At 44.9% G+C, this 16,506-nt stretch overlaps 1 protein-coding gene across 1 annotated transcript in view; it reads right to left on the bottom strand.

Moving 5' to 3' along the window:
* The window catches only part of LYPD1 (LY6/PLAUR domain containing 1), a 27,577-nt gene extending 15,882 nt beyond the window's left edge, over positions 1-11,695 (bottom strand). The window contains exons 1-2 of the mRNA XM_044438357.1: positions 11,644-11,695; positions 9,648-9,785 (exon numbers count right to left, since the gene is read on the bottom strand). Of these exons, the coding sequence (XP_044294292.1) occupies positions 9,648-9,785; positions 11,644-11,695 (190 nt within the window). The remainder of the gene's footprint in view (positions 1-9,647; positions 9,786-11,643) is intronic.
* Positions 11,696-16,506: the final 4,811 nt, after the last annotated feature.

Below are 16,506 nucleotides of genomic sequence, written 5' to 3' on the forward strand. Positions count from 1 at the left end.
GTTTAAAGCAGTAGAGCCAATGTTCAAATATATTAAGGAGTTTATTTAGGTGAGGCAGAGAGAGAGAGAGAGAGAGAGAGATAAGTGGGGGGGAAAACTAGAGAATGCAGCAAATAGACATAGGCACAAAATTCCAAATAAAATCAAATAGTTGGTCTAACTGATCTATATTCAGATTACCTACTTGAGTACAGTCTTGGATTCTAGCATCTATGCTGAGTTTATTGCAGACAGAATGTGCTGACAGAGAGAGAGGGAAGCAACTGAAAAGTGTCATAAGCAGGTTTCTCCTCCACATCTCTCTCTCCATCAGACTGAACCTTAGAAGCACATTCCTTTATCTGAGCACTACAGGTTACACACAGCATAAACCAAAGCAATGTTCCCTGTGATCTGGCCATATGGGGAGTGGAATCCAAACAGAAACATTCCCTCCTTCCCTCCCGTTCAGAAAGGTCCTGACTCAGGGGTTGTGGTTCCTACTGCTCAGAGTAGGATGTGCTGTCAAGTCGTCTTGGACCCAAGGAATGAAAAGTCCTGTGTATGATAGCTTCCATCCAGCTCCTCCCAAGTTCAAGGCTGTGGCTTCCTTTATGGACTCAGCACATCTCATGTTCAGTCTTCCTTTTGTCTTTAGTCTTAGATTTCCCCAACTTGCCTTCTCCAAGGAGTCCTGCTTTCTCATGATGTGCCCTAAGTATGACAGGCTCGATGGCAGAAATGTCAGAAACCTCTTAGCTGGTCTGCTGGCTTCACCTGTTGTCTCCTTGAAGGGGCAAGGAACTCATTCCCCTTTGCTCTCTGTCTCATCATCTTCTGAAAGCCTTCCTCCCCAAGGCTGGCTGGTTCTCATGCTCTGTCTCCACTATGTGACCCTAAAACTGCCAAGGCATCTGCCCACCTCTGCTCCTTAAGAATCCATCCGGGCAGACTCTAACTTGAGAGAGCTGGGCTCCTCTGTACAGCCACCCCCTTGCAGAAACTGATGGTTGGTCTGTCCAATACCACGATAGCCTCAATTTCTGACAGCAGTGGTCTAACTAGCAACTATAATAATCACCTCGTAGATGGTCCCACCTTCTTACCCATGGTAACATATTTACTATATCAAATTCCCAAGGTGGTTGGAACCGGTCAGCCTGTTCAAGAAAAGGGATTACAGTTTTATTCACATTTTAGAGGAACAGAAGTGAGAAAATACAAGATAACATTATGTGAGCTGCCCAGCACAGTGTCAATGGAACAGATGCTTTGGGGGCACTCTGGGGACCATATCCAAAGAGATTTGCCACATGCTTTTCCCAGCACACAAGATCTACTTTTTGCTAGTTCCATGACACATGGAACTATAAGCACTTGACGAATGGTACACACTCATCCTATTGTAACTGCTTCTCAAATAATAGTTACAAGTGTGGATGTCTGCTAAACAGAGCAAACCCAAAGCCCTATCAGGGATACGCAAAGAACACAAACCAGGAAGTAACCCAGGAGGCTTCCTTGTGCTCCACTATAATAAATAAGGTTCTAGACCTGTTTATTAGTACCCTCTTTCTGTAGTTTATAATGGAGTGCACAGATGGAGAAATGAGGCTACGATTACATTCTGAACACTAGCGAGTAAGTCCCACTAAATAAGACTTAGTTATGAGTAAGAAAATATGGAAAAGCATAAATCCAGCTCTATCAGTAGGCTCACTTCTGAGCAATATGTTTGGGATTATAATTTATATGGGATTATAATTTATACCAGCTGCAGATCTAACCTTCACTTTCTGTTTTCAAGCCATATAGTTTAGTTCTGAATAATGTTTACATCAAAACTTTAGTTCCATATCCTTTTCCAGTCTCTCTCCTCTTTTCAATGTTCTCTCTGTCAGGCTCAAAGTAAACGGTAAAATATTTTCCAGCTCTCTTGCTATGTGTTCCTCTGATTTTCTGTCTCACACAAGATTTTTTAAAAAATGAAATCAGTGTACAAATCTTGCAGCACAAAGTAGGAATGCATGAACTAGTGTAAAAGCACCAGAAGCTCAGCTAGCAAGAGTTCCCTATCTTGAAATCCTAATCTCCAGAACATAGCATGGATGCAATTAGCCACAGGTTGCAAAAAAGAAACAAAACAAAAACATATATGCCCTTTTCATGTCTACAGTTTCTGATGTGGTCTTCAGGATCCTTGCAAGAATTAGTTCTGACAAAGTGCTGATTCATCACCCGGCAGCAGTATTAGCTTTTGGAAAGATACAGAAATACACGCAAACGCATCGCTAGTTGGGTAAACATGTACAAACAATAGACATGGTCCCTGTGTTCAGAAAGGTCTACTTCTGAGTAACCCTACACAGGATTGCAACATATCCCTTTCCTTTCACTCCTTGTTCTTTCTCCACCAGCGATCCATCTATCTGTCAAGCAGTGATTCCCTCAGCTCTCAAAAGCCTCTTCATTCTTTTGTTGACTGGCAAATTCTCCCTGTCCCTTTCTCACCGTCAGAAAGCTGCACTGGCCATACCTGACATGTAAAGAGGAGAACCCATTGAACTGAATGCATTGGGCCATTTAGCACTGAATAAAACCAGCAGCAGGAGCACTGAACTAATAAAATCCAGTGTATTTACTGTATATTTACAAAATCCAATTTCGCCAACCGTTTCCAGCTTTCCACTGTCTCTTTCCTAAGCTACAGAACTTAACAACTACTACTACTACCTCAATGGTTGCAACAGAAACATTCTAGGCCAGAATAATTATCAAGAGGACTTGTTTGAAAAGAAAGAAACTAGCAAACCAACAGGTGCATTTTGTTGCCTTACTTAGTATATATATTCTGCTTTTGTCAACAGTCTTTCAGAACTCTGGGAGACTCTACAGCATATGGTCCATTTAGAGAAATAATTATGAACAAGTAACTATAAGCAGAAGAAAAAAATATTAGCCCAGGTTCCATAAATGCATCATTAGTTGGGTAAATATGTGCAAACAATAGACACATCCCTCTGTGTTCAGAAAGGCCTACTCGTGGCTAAACTGTGTCAACTTTTAAAATTTGTATTTCATTTCTTCTTCAAGGAAACTTGTCAAGGCAGCATGCATACTTCTCATCCTTTCCTAGCTGAATGGCACAACATCCTGGCAGTGTAGGAAAGCCTGAGATAAGATGATCAGGCATTGCTTAGTTGACGCAAGTGTATGTATATGAGACTCAGGTTCAGCCTGCACTCTCTATTAAGTTGGATTCTAGCATTTGTGTACAAATCAGAGGGTGGTCAATAGTCTTCTTCAGGCAGGAGTCCCAGTCATGCAGAATATAGTAGCTGTGTTAGGCCAAATGTGCTTACAGCTTCCCTTCCAGCATTCCCCATCAACACGGACAGTGAGGATGTTTAAAGAGCATGTAACCTATCTCCCTTCTCTGCTTCAAACTGTAGGTGCCTGAACAGGGCTGCATCCTCACAACCGCCTGAATGAACACACATACAGTGTGACTATGGATTTGGTGTAATGTGTGAATATGTCTAATTAGTGGTCTGATTCCTACACAGTCAGGATCATCAGTGACCGGGCTGCTGGTGCTCAATTTCTGCCATCAGTAAGGCAACAAAGGGGATCCAATTCTGTTTCTCCAACTCCATATTATATAAAATATAATGAAAATTTTAGGATCAAGCACATACAAGAACATGTATGTTAAGAGAGAGGTCCATTCCCACCAATTCTCCTTTCCCTTTGTACCACTTCCTGCACTGTTCTGGGGTGGAGGCAGGGGGCGGAGCCTGCTGAAAATCAGCCTGTCCGTTTCACTGATGAGAGCTTTCACTGGATCAAGTAGCCTTCCATCAGTTAGCAGATGCAACCTCCAATCTTTCAAGTATTCTTTTGTTCAAAACTTCAGATGGACTCAGAGATGGTTTTCTAATTAACAAGCTATTTTCTCCCTATATATTCTACACAAGCAGAGTATAATCTGTAACATATGGTTGTCCATTTATTTCACTGGCTATAGAATTTAAACTTTGTCATAGTCCTTTCTCCCTGAACTCTGTTTTTATTATAAGATTAAACTGCCTGCATTTGTCAAAATGCTTAGCTGCTAAGACTATACAATGTTTGTACAAGTCTACTGTTATGGTATCCTGTATTAATTGGGTTCACTCTTCACCAAATGATCAGCATACAGTTGGGAAAATTTGTGGGAGGCAGAACTACCCAGAGCTGGTTGGGGTATTTGTGTATGCAATATCCTGATGTACAAGCTGCTATCATCCAAATTTTGCCTCTTCCTCTGTTTGGATAGCTGGGTGAATCACAGGGCTAAGGTCAACTCTGCAGGCATCCCATGGCTGGTCTACATTCCCAGCCTGATGGCAGTTTTACTGAGCACACCAGGACTTTATTCTAAGAAAATACAATAGGATTGAGCTGTAAGGCTTCACTTCTTTATTGAGCACAGTGCTATTTACTTCTGACCGGCCATATGTAAGTTTGTGTCATTAATAAACACCAAAGGGTGTTTATTTTCATCTTTTCAACAAAAAACAACAAAAAGTCTTATGGAATGTTTAAAATCATCCCCCAACACAAACATTGTATGTACTTTATATAACCCCGAAACCCCCATCTGCAATATATTGCAATATCCATTAGATATATTGCAATCTCTGACATGTAATATATCTAATGGAGTAGGCTAGAGTCCACAAGAAACTTATAGCAGGAAAGAATCTGCTTGTCTTGAAGGTTAGGCTCTTTTTTTTTTCTTGCTTTCCATTTCTTTGACTTGGTGGTCATGCAGAGGAAGGAGATATAAGGGTGGGGCATGAGAAGCAAGAGGAAGTTCGTCACATTTTTTAATGTTTCTGATTGGTTATAAGGATTGTGTGACTCTTAGGCTCCCTCCTCAGGGTTTATTGGTTAAAAATTCTAGCTGGGTTACTGCAAGCATCTTGTAGCTACTGCAGATGCTCAGTGGGCCATTTTACAGGAAGGCCAGGAAGGCGTATGAGGAGCAGTGGAGCAAGGGCCAGATCACACCATGATACACCCCTGGAGTAGCAAGCCCCCTACTCTGCCCCTAACATTGAACTCCCCTCAATATTTGTACACAGTCAACAGTGTAAACACTCATGTAAAAACATGCATGCGTTTCTACATATTTTTGTGGAAATAGTCTCCCGTTCTTTCTCAGAACCATGGAATTGATCTGTCCTCCACGGTTAAAAACTCATATTCATGTGACTTCTCTCAGCATATGTAAACAGAAAATGCAAACACACATTCAACAGACCTCCCCCCCCCTCCACAATCATGCACACAAGTATAGTCAGGAAGAGACACAGGCTGCCTCATTCAGGCACAACTGTAAAGTAGGACTGAGGGACGGACATGCATGCAACATTTTGCTGCCAGCAAATTACTTCCTTCTCACTGGATAAGTTTGGACCAGGCTCTTTCTCTTGGTCTAAGCTACCTCATGGTTGCCATGATAAAAATGAGGAGATTACTAGCTTTCATGGCTCTAAAACCAAGTTTAGACAAATTCATTAAAAATGACTGTATTGAGGCTGTATTACTCAAAAGCAACAGGAACTAACTACATAGAAGGGCCATTACTTCATGCCCTGCTTGAGCTTCCAGAAGCTTCTCCTTGGACACCCTGCTGATGCTGAACTAGATGGTGTTGCTCCAACCTAACCAGATCATTAGTACTTCTTCAGTAATCACAAACAAGAATAAGGTACATTTTGCATACACATATAGGGTTTTCCCCTGAATTCAGCCAAACAGGTAGTCTTGCACCTGAGTTCTCAGTAAAGAGAACTCTCCTTTAAAGTGTACCTTGATGCAGGGGGAGGGGAAAGCTTTCTGAAAGTTTCCATCATAACTTGATCTGTCTGAAAGATTTACCACAGATTTTGTAGCTGTCAGTATTCAGCCTAATGAATACTAATGAATAGAGGAAGAATTTGACATTATTGTCATTGCCACACAAATGATATACCACAGTATTCAAATAAATGAATCTATTTTGCAAGAGACAATTAGGTGAATGTATGTTGCAAGTGGTAATTCACTGGATCAATCATGTTACTTATTTAGACCATAAACTTGGTCTCAGTATGCCACATTTTGCTTTTAAGCCATACACTAGCAGAAATATGAATGTCCCTAATAACAGAAGTTGTTTAGCCTATAAAAAGTAAAATTTAATCCTTTCATAGAGCAATCCTATGGGTTACTGATATCATATAGGACAACAGAGGATGTCGTGGGATTCTTTGAGTCCTAGTCCTAAAGTCTTGCAATCTCATTACTAGGGTGCTACCTGCTCCTTGACAACATAGAAACAACTGCACCAGGGTCACAAATGGGCCTTGGAGAGCAAAAATGGGCACACCACGAGTGGGGAGAGGCTGAAATTGGGGCTGATGGCGCACACCATTTATTAGTATACCAGATCCCTTCCTTTCCTTGGTGTGTCACCTATATGGCTGAAAATGACATATATAGATAAAATAGACAGCATGAGCTGCTGGTTGTTGGTTGCCACCTCCCTGTCTCAGTCCATGGTTTGGACTGCACCCTAACCCCATTTACTGAAATTGTGTGGGTGAACAATTGCAAGATGGTGCATTATTTGCATATCTTGGGTAAAAATATTCCAGCTCAGTGGGCTTACAATAAAATAAAAATCAATATTTGAAGCCTTTAGTGCTACACAAATATAAAGGTGAACTTAATTTTAAAATGGTCTGTGAAATAAGTGATGAAGGGTAAGTAAACGCTATGAGAATGTGGTATTGTATTTTGGACATATTATTAAGCATCAGTTAGTTAATTCAATACCAGCTGCAATCAAGTTGGTTTAATATTATAATCCAATCAATTCAACTCAAGTATAAGTGTGATTTACTCCCAGGTAAGTGTGTACAGGATTGCAGTCCAGTGTACATCATCTTAGTCCATAGTGGTGCCACTGCAATCTATGGGCTATGGTCCAATAAGCATGTCCTGTACTGCTGAACATTACTTTGTGATCTAAGTATTTCAATTTTTTTTTGATAGCACTACTCATAACTGTGTCTTAAACACATGCATTAGGAATTTCTTATGTAAAGGGGTTTTTTCCCAAGTAAGTCTGTTGAATGTTGAAACATTTATCCAATTGATTTCATTGACCTAATCTAGCTTAAAATCAAATTTGTTGACATGTTGTGCTGTTTGATTAAAGGCTGGATTGTCTTTGATGTGGATAAGAATGTATACTTTCAACAGAAATGCCATTGATCATGGAACAGCCAAGTTAAATGTGAGAATTTGTAGCATTACTTTAATAACTGCAATCTAAAATGAGATTGTATATACACTTATCAGATAATAGTAGTCCATAAGATACTGTATCCATAGCCCAGCAAGAATAAAGAAAGTTTGGTTACTACTTTGATACAAGTCAGATACTACTGTTCTATCTTGGTGCAAAATGCACTGTTTTTTTTAAAAATCATTAAAAATTTGTTCAGCTTATGGAAGTTGTTACAAATGATTTGCTATAGAATGGGCAAAGCACATTTATTTCACTCTAAGTATTTTAAGATCCAATTAGAATGGTTCTCACTTTGAACTTAACATAGTCATGGTAGCTTAATGGTAGTTTGAAAATCCAATTTTAAATCTGATTAAAAGAAAGAAAGAAACCCTCTAAAGTATCCATCATGTAAAAATCTAGGCACCCAGAATGGTTTAGGCAAGCCATTCCTAGATAAAGGAGTTCTGCTGGCACTTATTTTTCTGCCTCGCTAACCTGAAGCTTAAAAGATTGCTGATATGGTTACTGGGAAGCTGTTAAAGTTTTAAATTGTAAGTTAAAATAAAGATGTTATGGTCCAGAGAAGCAATATGAGGAACAGTAGAACTAAGGAATGCATTTAAATATTTCTATTGGGATTGGTTTGTAAAGGTTTTAATAGTATTTCATTTCACCCACTGAAGCCTTAAAAAATACATCTGCCTTGTGGTCTGAGTGAGGATGTCTTTCAAAGTGCATTTCAGATGTCTGCTAAAAATTGCTTATAGATTCCAAAAGTACACCAGAAGGACATCATTATCTTACATTCCCACCGAGCAAGAGGATTTCTAGATAGCATGAGGATTAAAAGGGAATGTTCATTCTGAAAGTTTGCATGTTGAACTTGACATTTTTAGAGAGTAGGAAAAAAATTCCTCTTCCCCTCTTTTCTTTAGAACTGAACAGATCTTTAACAGAGCATTTAAGAAGGTTAATGTTTGTATACCTACAATTCCTGCCAGGAGTCAATAACACACTCCCTTTTTACTGAACTCTTTCATTTTCACAGGCTTTAAAAAGGAAAACACTATGAACATCAAATGCAAATTTTGGGAGCCTGCAATAGTTATAAGAACAATCCTTACAGCATGAACATTGTAAAATTTTTTGTACTATGAATACGATAGTATAGTATAGCATACTACATATACTATAGATACTTGAAGTTTAAAAGCTGCATATCCTGAGAATATATGTATGTCTTTCATTATCAGAAGGATTCCAATATCATTGGCATGCACAATAAAGCCCTCCTAGAGCAACAGGCATGATAACATGTTGATTTCGTTGGCATACGTATCATACTCTTCTCCAACAGATATTTTTCTCCAAGGTCAGTGCTATGGAGTATGTCTAGGTATACTATTGTCTTACTTTGATATTGTTTCATTTTCATCTCTGTGGTTGTGCAGGTGAATACCATTTCATAATTGATGTAGAGTCAATGCCTAGCTGTAGAATTTTATGTAAATGGTACACAGCTATAATTAGTGATAGAAGCAAATGTCTTCCAACCAAATAGCTAAACAACCAGTTTCTTCTAGGTTTACTACTGAAATGCAATCAAAGGATGTTTGTGGATCTTCGTATTTATGCTGTTGGTTTTAAATGTTCAGACCTTCAATGTTATATCACATTACTTGGTCTGCAGAAAGTAAATTTATGACATTGGCATTTTCATTGGCATTTTCAGTCAACAGATTATTAACTATTTTCTTCAAAATTTATGCTCTTAGTTGCATTAGAAAGAGAAAATTTTTCTAGGAAACATGTACAAGTTCTAAAGCAAGTTTTTTGGGATGCAATCCTTTTCTTTTCTATGCAATCCCAGTACATTTTGCAGTCTTATTTTAGGGAGTGAGCCCTCAGAGCTCCAAGTTTTTCAACGTTCTGATCAACCATGGTGGTGCATGAATTGCTAGAGTAAATAAAGGAAGCTACTAATTTAGTACATTTCCATCTAACTCAAGGGAAAAGGCCTGTGTAATTAACTGTAATGAGATTAAATGAACTTGTTATTAATTTACTGCTATTCTAAGGATACTTGAGACTTCTGGTGCTGTTTTATTGTAGTTTTGTTAATTTCTTCTAAGTAAACTTCAGCATTTTCAGTTTAAAGTGAAATTATTGCCCTTGTGACGTACAGTAGAGGAGATGAATAGCACACTATGCATCCAAATTAAAATAATTATAGAGATACGCTTGAATTACCTAGAAACTGAATTAGATTGGGAAGAAAATGCAAAGAGAAAAGCAGACAGACAGTCCATAATGGCAGTCAATGGGGTATAAGTCACCTTACCTGAACTTTGTTCCATTACTTCCTTCTGACACATGTCTTGGACGTTCACAGTGCAATTCACTATGAACTCCGGCGATGAGCAGTCATTGTTCAGCTGAAATTCCTCACACTGGTAGCACTGTATTTGCAAAGCAGAACCTAAAACAGAAAGAATTTTTGTTTACCATGTATTAAAAATGCTTCTGCTGTAGCAATCCTGCACACATTTGTAAACCACACAGAGCTTAATGGTCCTAACCTCTGAGTAAACACGCATGAGGTCATTCTGTCAGGAACTAATGAGGAAGTTCCACTGGCTCTGTAGCATTTCTGATTAAATATGATTAAGATTGTGCTGCTAAATCCCCCCTTTTTCTTCTATACTGTTACTTCTTCTCATGCTTTTAAAAGCCACACACATTGAGTCAGGCTTTGGGTTTGGTCCTCATTTAGAAGGCCTTGATACAGACCCTGAACAAGAGCCGAACTCTGAACATGCTCCCTGCATGGGCAATACTTCCAATCTGTTATTTTGCTCCCTAGTTTCCAACAGCTACAATTGCATCCAGCAGGGGGCGTAATGAGCAATAATGAACAGTAAGAGCATTGATCTGTTTTGCTCACCAACACCTCGTCTCTCTTTCTTCGGAGTTTCTTAAAAGCACTAGGCTTTTAAAAAGCAAACAAACGATGTTTGGGGACAAAGTGATGCTCTTAATAGATGCGCTCCAGCGCTTTTCCGTGCCAGAGGGTTTACTTAACTACTAATTAATTGCAAATGATTTAATTACTATTTTGCCATGCACAATTACAGCTGCGAACCATCCTCGGTTCCCCTCTTTTATCATGTAAACGAGGTCCTTCTGGAAGTTGAAATGAGGGCCAGGGAGTTTGTCGTATTTACTGCTTGCCTGAGCAATGAATCCTACGCCAGAGCTGGCTGGGGCATCGGGGGGTTTGTTCCTATCATCGAGGACACCTACCCAGCTCCCGAACAGGGAAGAAGGATCGGCTGGCGCTGAAGCCGCATGTTTGCATGAGCAGTTGCTTCGCGCCGCCTGCAAGGAGCTGGCTTTGGTGCTGACTAGGAGCGGCTAATCGGAAGCCAGGCAGAGCCGCCGAAGGTTGCCCAAGCAATTTCTCTTGCTCAGCCGCCTTCCTCCCCAGTGCTGTTCACGGGAGGCCGGCGGAGGGGGCAGCGGTTAAGACCGCTGCATGAAAGCCACCGAAGGCTGCAGGCGAGATACGGAAGGCTGATGCTGCTTTAACGAAGCTTGTCGTGGCCGAACGAACGACCAAGTGCTCCCCTCTGCGGGAAAGGAGGGCAGAGGAAGTCCTCCGCTACGAGCATTTCGAGCAAGCTCCTGCTCGTACACGTGAACCGTCCTCTCTCTGTCTCCCAAGATTCGGGATCACAAAAGGAGGCGCGTGTGTGTAGTGTGTGTGTGTGTGGGGGGGGGGGGAGAGAATTGCCACGGGCCGCTGAACCGAACGGAGCCCTCCGCGCCTGTCAAAGTGGCTCGCGAGGGAAGTAGTGGGAGCCGCGGGCTGCCTCCGAGGGGCTGCCATCTGGCTACCGAAGGGCCGGCCCTCAAGCCTTGGGAGAGCCACCAGTGGCAGCTCAAAGCGATCCGGAGCGGAGTTGTTCTCAGCAAGCGGCATCCTGCCCCCCCCCCACACACACACCCCAGAGGAGGGAGAGGGAGATGGCAGGAGGCGCTCAGCGCTGGGCCACTGAACTCGCCCTTCTCGGCGGCACAACAGCTGGAAGGGGAGCCGCGTATTTGCCAGACGGCCAGGGGCTCAGGCGGGCGAGGCGGCACGCGTGAGGAGCAGCTGCCGCCGCTCTTTCCTGGCACGGAGCTGCTGGGATGGGCGCCGCAGAGTTGGTGCCAACAGCAGCAGCTGTTGCACGGTGGGCGCGAACTTTGCACGGCGGATACGCGGCGTCCCTGGCTCTGCGGGCGCCTGAGTGGAGGCTGGGGGGCGGGGGGGGTGCTTTCCTTCGCTCTCTTACCTGACGCCAGCAACAATCCCCAGAAAGTTGTCGCCACGGCGAGGAGCCACATCCTCTTGGAGCCGTCGGAGGGGTGGCAGGCAGGCAGACGCTGGGCAAGAGGGTGCAGGTCTCAGCAGCAACAGCCGGGCAATGCCGGGGGAGCCGCGCACTTCTGCCTCTCCGGACTGGCGCTGCTGCAGCCTCTGCGGAGAGGAGCTCCGGGGGCACTAGGCGACGCCTGAGTCCGCATCGCCAGCCCAGCCCGGCGCCCTTCCTCCCAGCTCGACTCCCTCCAGCCTCGCCAGAGTTGAGGGACTGAAACCACAGTGCAAGACGCCGAGGCAAGAAAAAGAGAGGGAAGGTAGCGGGGGTCGGCGGGGCGGGGCGGGGCGGAGAGGGAGCGAGAGGCCCAGAGAATAGCCCCCTCCCCTTCCCTAGGACCACGTGATTGCCTCCCCCTTCCTTGGGAGGGGAAGAAAGTTTATGAGAGGCAGAATTTGTATAGCGGAAGGCACAAGGGACCCCCCTCCTCAAACACCTTGGCTCGCCAGGGCAGCGAGGCGGGAGTCCGGCCACTCACTCTTTGCCGTAACTCGCCGTCCAATTTCCACTTGCCGAGGTGACTCCGTAAATCCTCGGCGGAAGATCCCAAGCTGATGTCTGTGGGTGTGGAGAAAGAATGACACCAATCTAACACCCAGCAAGACAACAGTTCCATGAAGTAACAACTTTAAACATTTGGTCTAGTTACTGCTTTGCTCGGGCTATACATTCTCCCCCCCCCCCCCCGTGCTGTTTTTCTAGTACCCATTTTGTTCCTACCCTAGGACTGTGTGTGGGGGAAACTTGCCCCCCCCCCCCGACATAAGGGGCAGGATCCTGACACCCTTTAAAAGGCAAAAAAGAAGACTGGGAATCCAGTGGTCAAGGTGACTTGGAGTGGATTGCTATCTGTTCTAGGCAATCAGTTACGGCCAAGTAATTTTCTCATTACAATGGTGCCTTTCCTCTCCCACCTTAGGCACGTATATGGGTGTCAGGAGGATTGTGTGAACCAGTACATTAATTGGCAACAGAAGCGGACACACTCCCCCCCTTGAATGCACTCTCGAGTAAATGTGGTATCGATCCATTCACTATCCCGCCACCTGCCGCCAGCCAGCGCCCTCGCCCGAGCGCCCGCTCCCAAGGCTCCCCGCGCCCTGCCCGCGTGCGCGTGCAGAAGGCAAGGCGAGGGGCTGCGCCCCCTCTGCCGCGCTCGCCGTCGGCCTGGCCGCGGGGATCAGCGCCGACTCCGTGTTACCAGGCGTCGCAGGACGGGAAACAGGGCACCGATCCGTGCCAAGAGCTGGTGGAGTTGCCCTGTTGGAGGCATACGAAGCGAGGAAGCAGCCCTGCTCTAGGCAAAAACAGTGGCGGGTGCCAAACAGGCTGAGATCTTACTCCCTATGGCATGATTGGCTATGACCACGCCGCCTTTTCTGACCCTGTTTTTTCAGCTAGTCCAAGGAACAGGGTGGCCCGCTCTTTTTCGCGAGGGCAGCAGAGGGCTGCGACCCGGCCGGATCAGAAACCAGCCTGGGCTCGGTGAGGCGGGTCTTCAGGTTACCAGTTCGGGGCTTCACCTAGAGAGCTGATTGACGGCAGCTGCGGCGCAGGCAATCTTCTCCCCAGACCAGGCAAACGGGGTTAAATTCCAGCTTGGCGTTACGTGCTCTTGTCTTTCCGGGTAGCTTTTGGCAGCATTTGAGGCAGCAGCTTGTTGAACTGCAAAGAAGGTAAAAGATGCTACTAGTAAGAAGGGGGTGCTTGGAGTGGTGAGCAGACGGACGGACCTGATGTGATTGTTGAGACAGGATAAACGTGAAGACACTGAGTGGGCTTCTGACAGAAGGCAGTCTCGGTTTTTATGCTTCCAAGAGAGCGCGTGCACGCCAACTTTTCTCTAAGTCTTTTCCCACAACCTTGAGGGCTAGAAACGTTTTCTTAAAAATGCGTTTGTGGGAGGAGAGGAAAGAGCTCGAGAACACTCGCAAGATTTCATGCAGCAAAGTTGCCCATGCACAGCGTTCCTTCCCCATTGCAGGCAAAAAAGCTGAACAGTTGCGCACGTGCCAAGGTTTAGTGTGAAAGTCTCCCGTTCAAGTTTCGTCTTTGCCATGAACTTACTTGGTGGCCTTAGGTGAGCCACCGTCAGCCTCAGTTCCCTCGGTCCCATTTGCAGCATGGGGATAATTTCGAATTATTTCCCACGGTTATTGATCTGACGCATTTTGGATACTTAAAAAGCTGTGCAAGTGTTCTTAGAACGCGGGAGTCCGTGAGATGCTCAGAAGGGTTCGCTTTCTCTTGGCTTTCAGCGAAGCTGTTTCTGGTTGGTATTTTCAGACCTCTTGTGTTTCTGGAATGTACGACCAGCTAGACCCGCGTGTAAAAGAGGCGCGTGAAGCGCTGCGTTGTCCTGGGAACGTGCTGCAGCTCCTGACTAGGGGTGCTGAATTCACGTGTAAAATATATCGCGCAACCGTCGCGTGGGTAGCGACTGTGTCTGAAAGGGCTGCAAGCATGAGCGGCAGACGGGCCGGTGGCTCCTGCCCAGGTACGTCCCAAGGTGGTGCCGCGCGCTGCACCCAGGCGCACCCGCGTGAACGCGACCTCCGGCGGGGAGGGAGACTGGCGCTTTGCGGAGCGGCTGCGGGAGACGTCCGCCCACGGTGGTGCATTTAGGTAATCTGGCCTAATGGCTTTTTATGGAGACGCAGATAGGTTATGACATGCTTCACTTAACTGCGGTAAACCAGCCGTGTGTGTGTGTGTGTGGGGGGGGTGCTTTTGCTTACTCCCTTGAGTGGCGTTCCGGACCTCTCTCCCAACCTTTCGCCCTGGTGGCACTGTTGTTCCGCCGATGCAGACCCGAAGAGGACGGAGAAAACCCCGCGCTGAGCCCGCTCAAGAGGAGTTCCTCTTCGTGGAGGTCTTGGCGGGAAAAGCGAAGAGCGCGTCCGGAGTCAGGCGGCGGTGCGGCTGCTGAGCAGGCGCACTTCACGCCCAAGGAAAGGCCGGCGGCTCATTATTTCTAACCAGCGGATCCCGGGCGTCGTGAGCCGCCTTCCTCTGCTTAAAGGCACTGGGCTAGAGCAGGCGGGGGAAGAATCCGCTGCGCAGTGCGAGAAACCTACCCAGCTTCCCGGCGAGCCGCGCCGCCTGCCAGCGGCCTCCCGGTGGCCGCTGCGCTCAAGCGGCGCGAAACTTCGCCGCCCACTTGCGAACGAGCCAGTCGCCCGGCTGCTCAAGCCTTGGCGGCAGCGGCCGAATGGAAGCCCTCGCAGGCGCCGGGCTGGTCCCCGGGAACGGGTTTGGGGCGGGGGGGGGGGGGGAGACGTAAGGGCGGGTGGGAGTCAGGGAGAGTGCTTTGGACCCTTGAGCTTCTGGAAGCGGGAGGGATGCCTCACTGTGGCCCTCCGGTGAAGGACAAGAGGCTGTGCTAGCCACGGTTCATCAAACTCTTCTTCAAAATAAGCACGTGCCTAAAAGGGGGGCGTTGTCTTTTCTAGAACCGCTTGGCCCACTGTCCCACTTCTGCTCTGCCTTCAGGTCTTTGTAGACTTCCATGTTGTTCCTGGGATGCTTTATTAGCACACGGCTAAGGGCTGGGGTTAAATGCCTTGTGTCTTGCTGCCTCCCCACCATTGCAATGGGCTTCCAGAAAGGTCTGCCTGGCGCAGTCACTGCTTTCAGTTCCGCACCAGGTGAAAGCTGTCCTCTTCTGCAGGTATTTTGAGAACTGACTTTACTACTCCTACCAGCAACCCCCCCCCGCCCTTCCCCACACCGTATTTATAATTGCACTGTAGGCCTGTATTTTAGTGTTAGCTGCTTAGGGCTAATCAGCTGCCTTGAAAATAAATAAATAAAGCTGTACTGTTGACAATCCCTATGTATGCCCTGATAGATTTTCCTAGGCTCATTTTTAGAGACCTTACTTTGCTTTACACCATTCAACATCTTGTTTCAAAATCCAGATCAGGCATTAGAGAGGTTTGAATTAAGCTTAAATTACTTTTTAGTTGCTATGTAGCAAATTCAGGTCTTGTAGTTCACTGTCACATTACTTTGGGGAACATGCAAGGCTGCTTTGATTGAGAAAGTGGCTGCAGAATATCCACACCTTTCTTGCACTGTGCTTTTATTTTATGGAAATAAAAATTTATTTCCAGACATATGTTGCTGTTGCACAAACCAGAGAGAGATATCTTGTATCACTCTAGTTCCATGCAGTTTTTTCTTTCGAAATGCTAATCAAAATTGACCTATTCCCATTGTCGAAAGTCTACTGATATGTGTACATATTGCATTGTTTTGATATCCAGATGTGATATGACTTTTATTCAGAAATAAATTCCAAAAGAAATTTCATAAAGGTAAGAGACAACCACCCTGACAGAATGTTCAAAACATCATGAAATGTAACATTGCACAAAAGTATTAACAATGTAACACTGATAGTACAACATCATACTGGAGAAAAATGAACAGGCATGTGCTACAAATATAGTAAAGGGGCTAGAAATATTCCAAATATAGCTAGCTTACAGACTGCTGTACAAAAAGTTATTATAAATACTCCACATCTAGAAAAAATACACTCCACTTTTGAAATAGATTTTTCTCTTACATATAAACAGTCTTTGTAGGACCTCTCCCACCTCCCACCAACACACACAAATTTATTTGCTAGCACCATTTTTTTCTTTTTAAAAATTTTAAAGTGTAGGGTACAAATCTAAATTGCTTTTCATTATTTCCAGATTAACAGAGTTAAGATGAAAATGAGAGAAGTTAAATCAACACAACTGGTACTCATGATAAAAGCTACATATA

Source organism: Varanus komodoensis, unplaced genomic scaffold (genome assembly GCF_004798865.1).
Source record: "Varanus komodoensis strain SLA01 unplaced genomic scaffold, ASM479886v1 scaffold32, whole genome shotgun sequence".
NCBI classification, from domain to species: domain Eukaryota; kingdom Metazoa; phylum Chordata; class Lepidosauria; order Squamata; family Varanidae; genus Varanus; species Varanus komodoensis.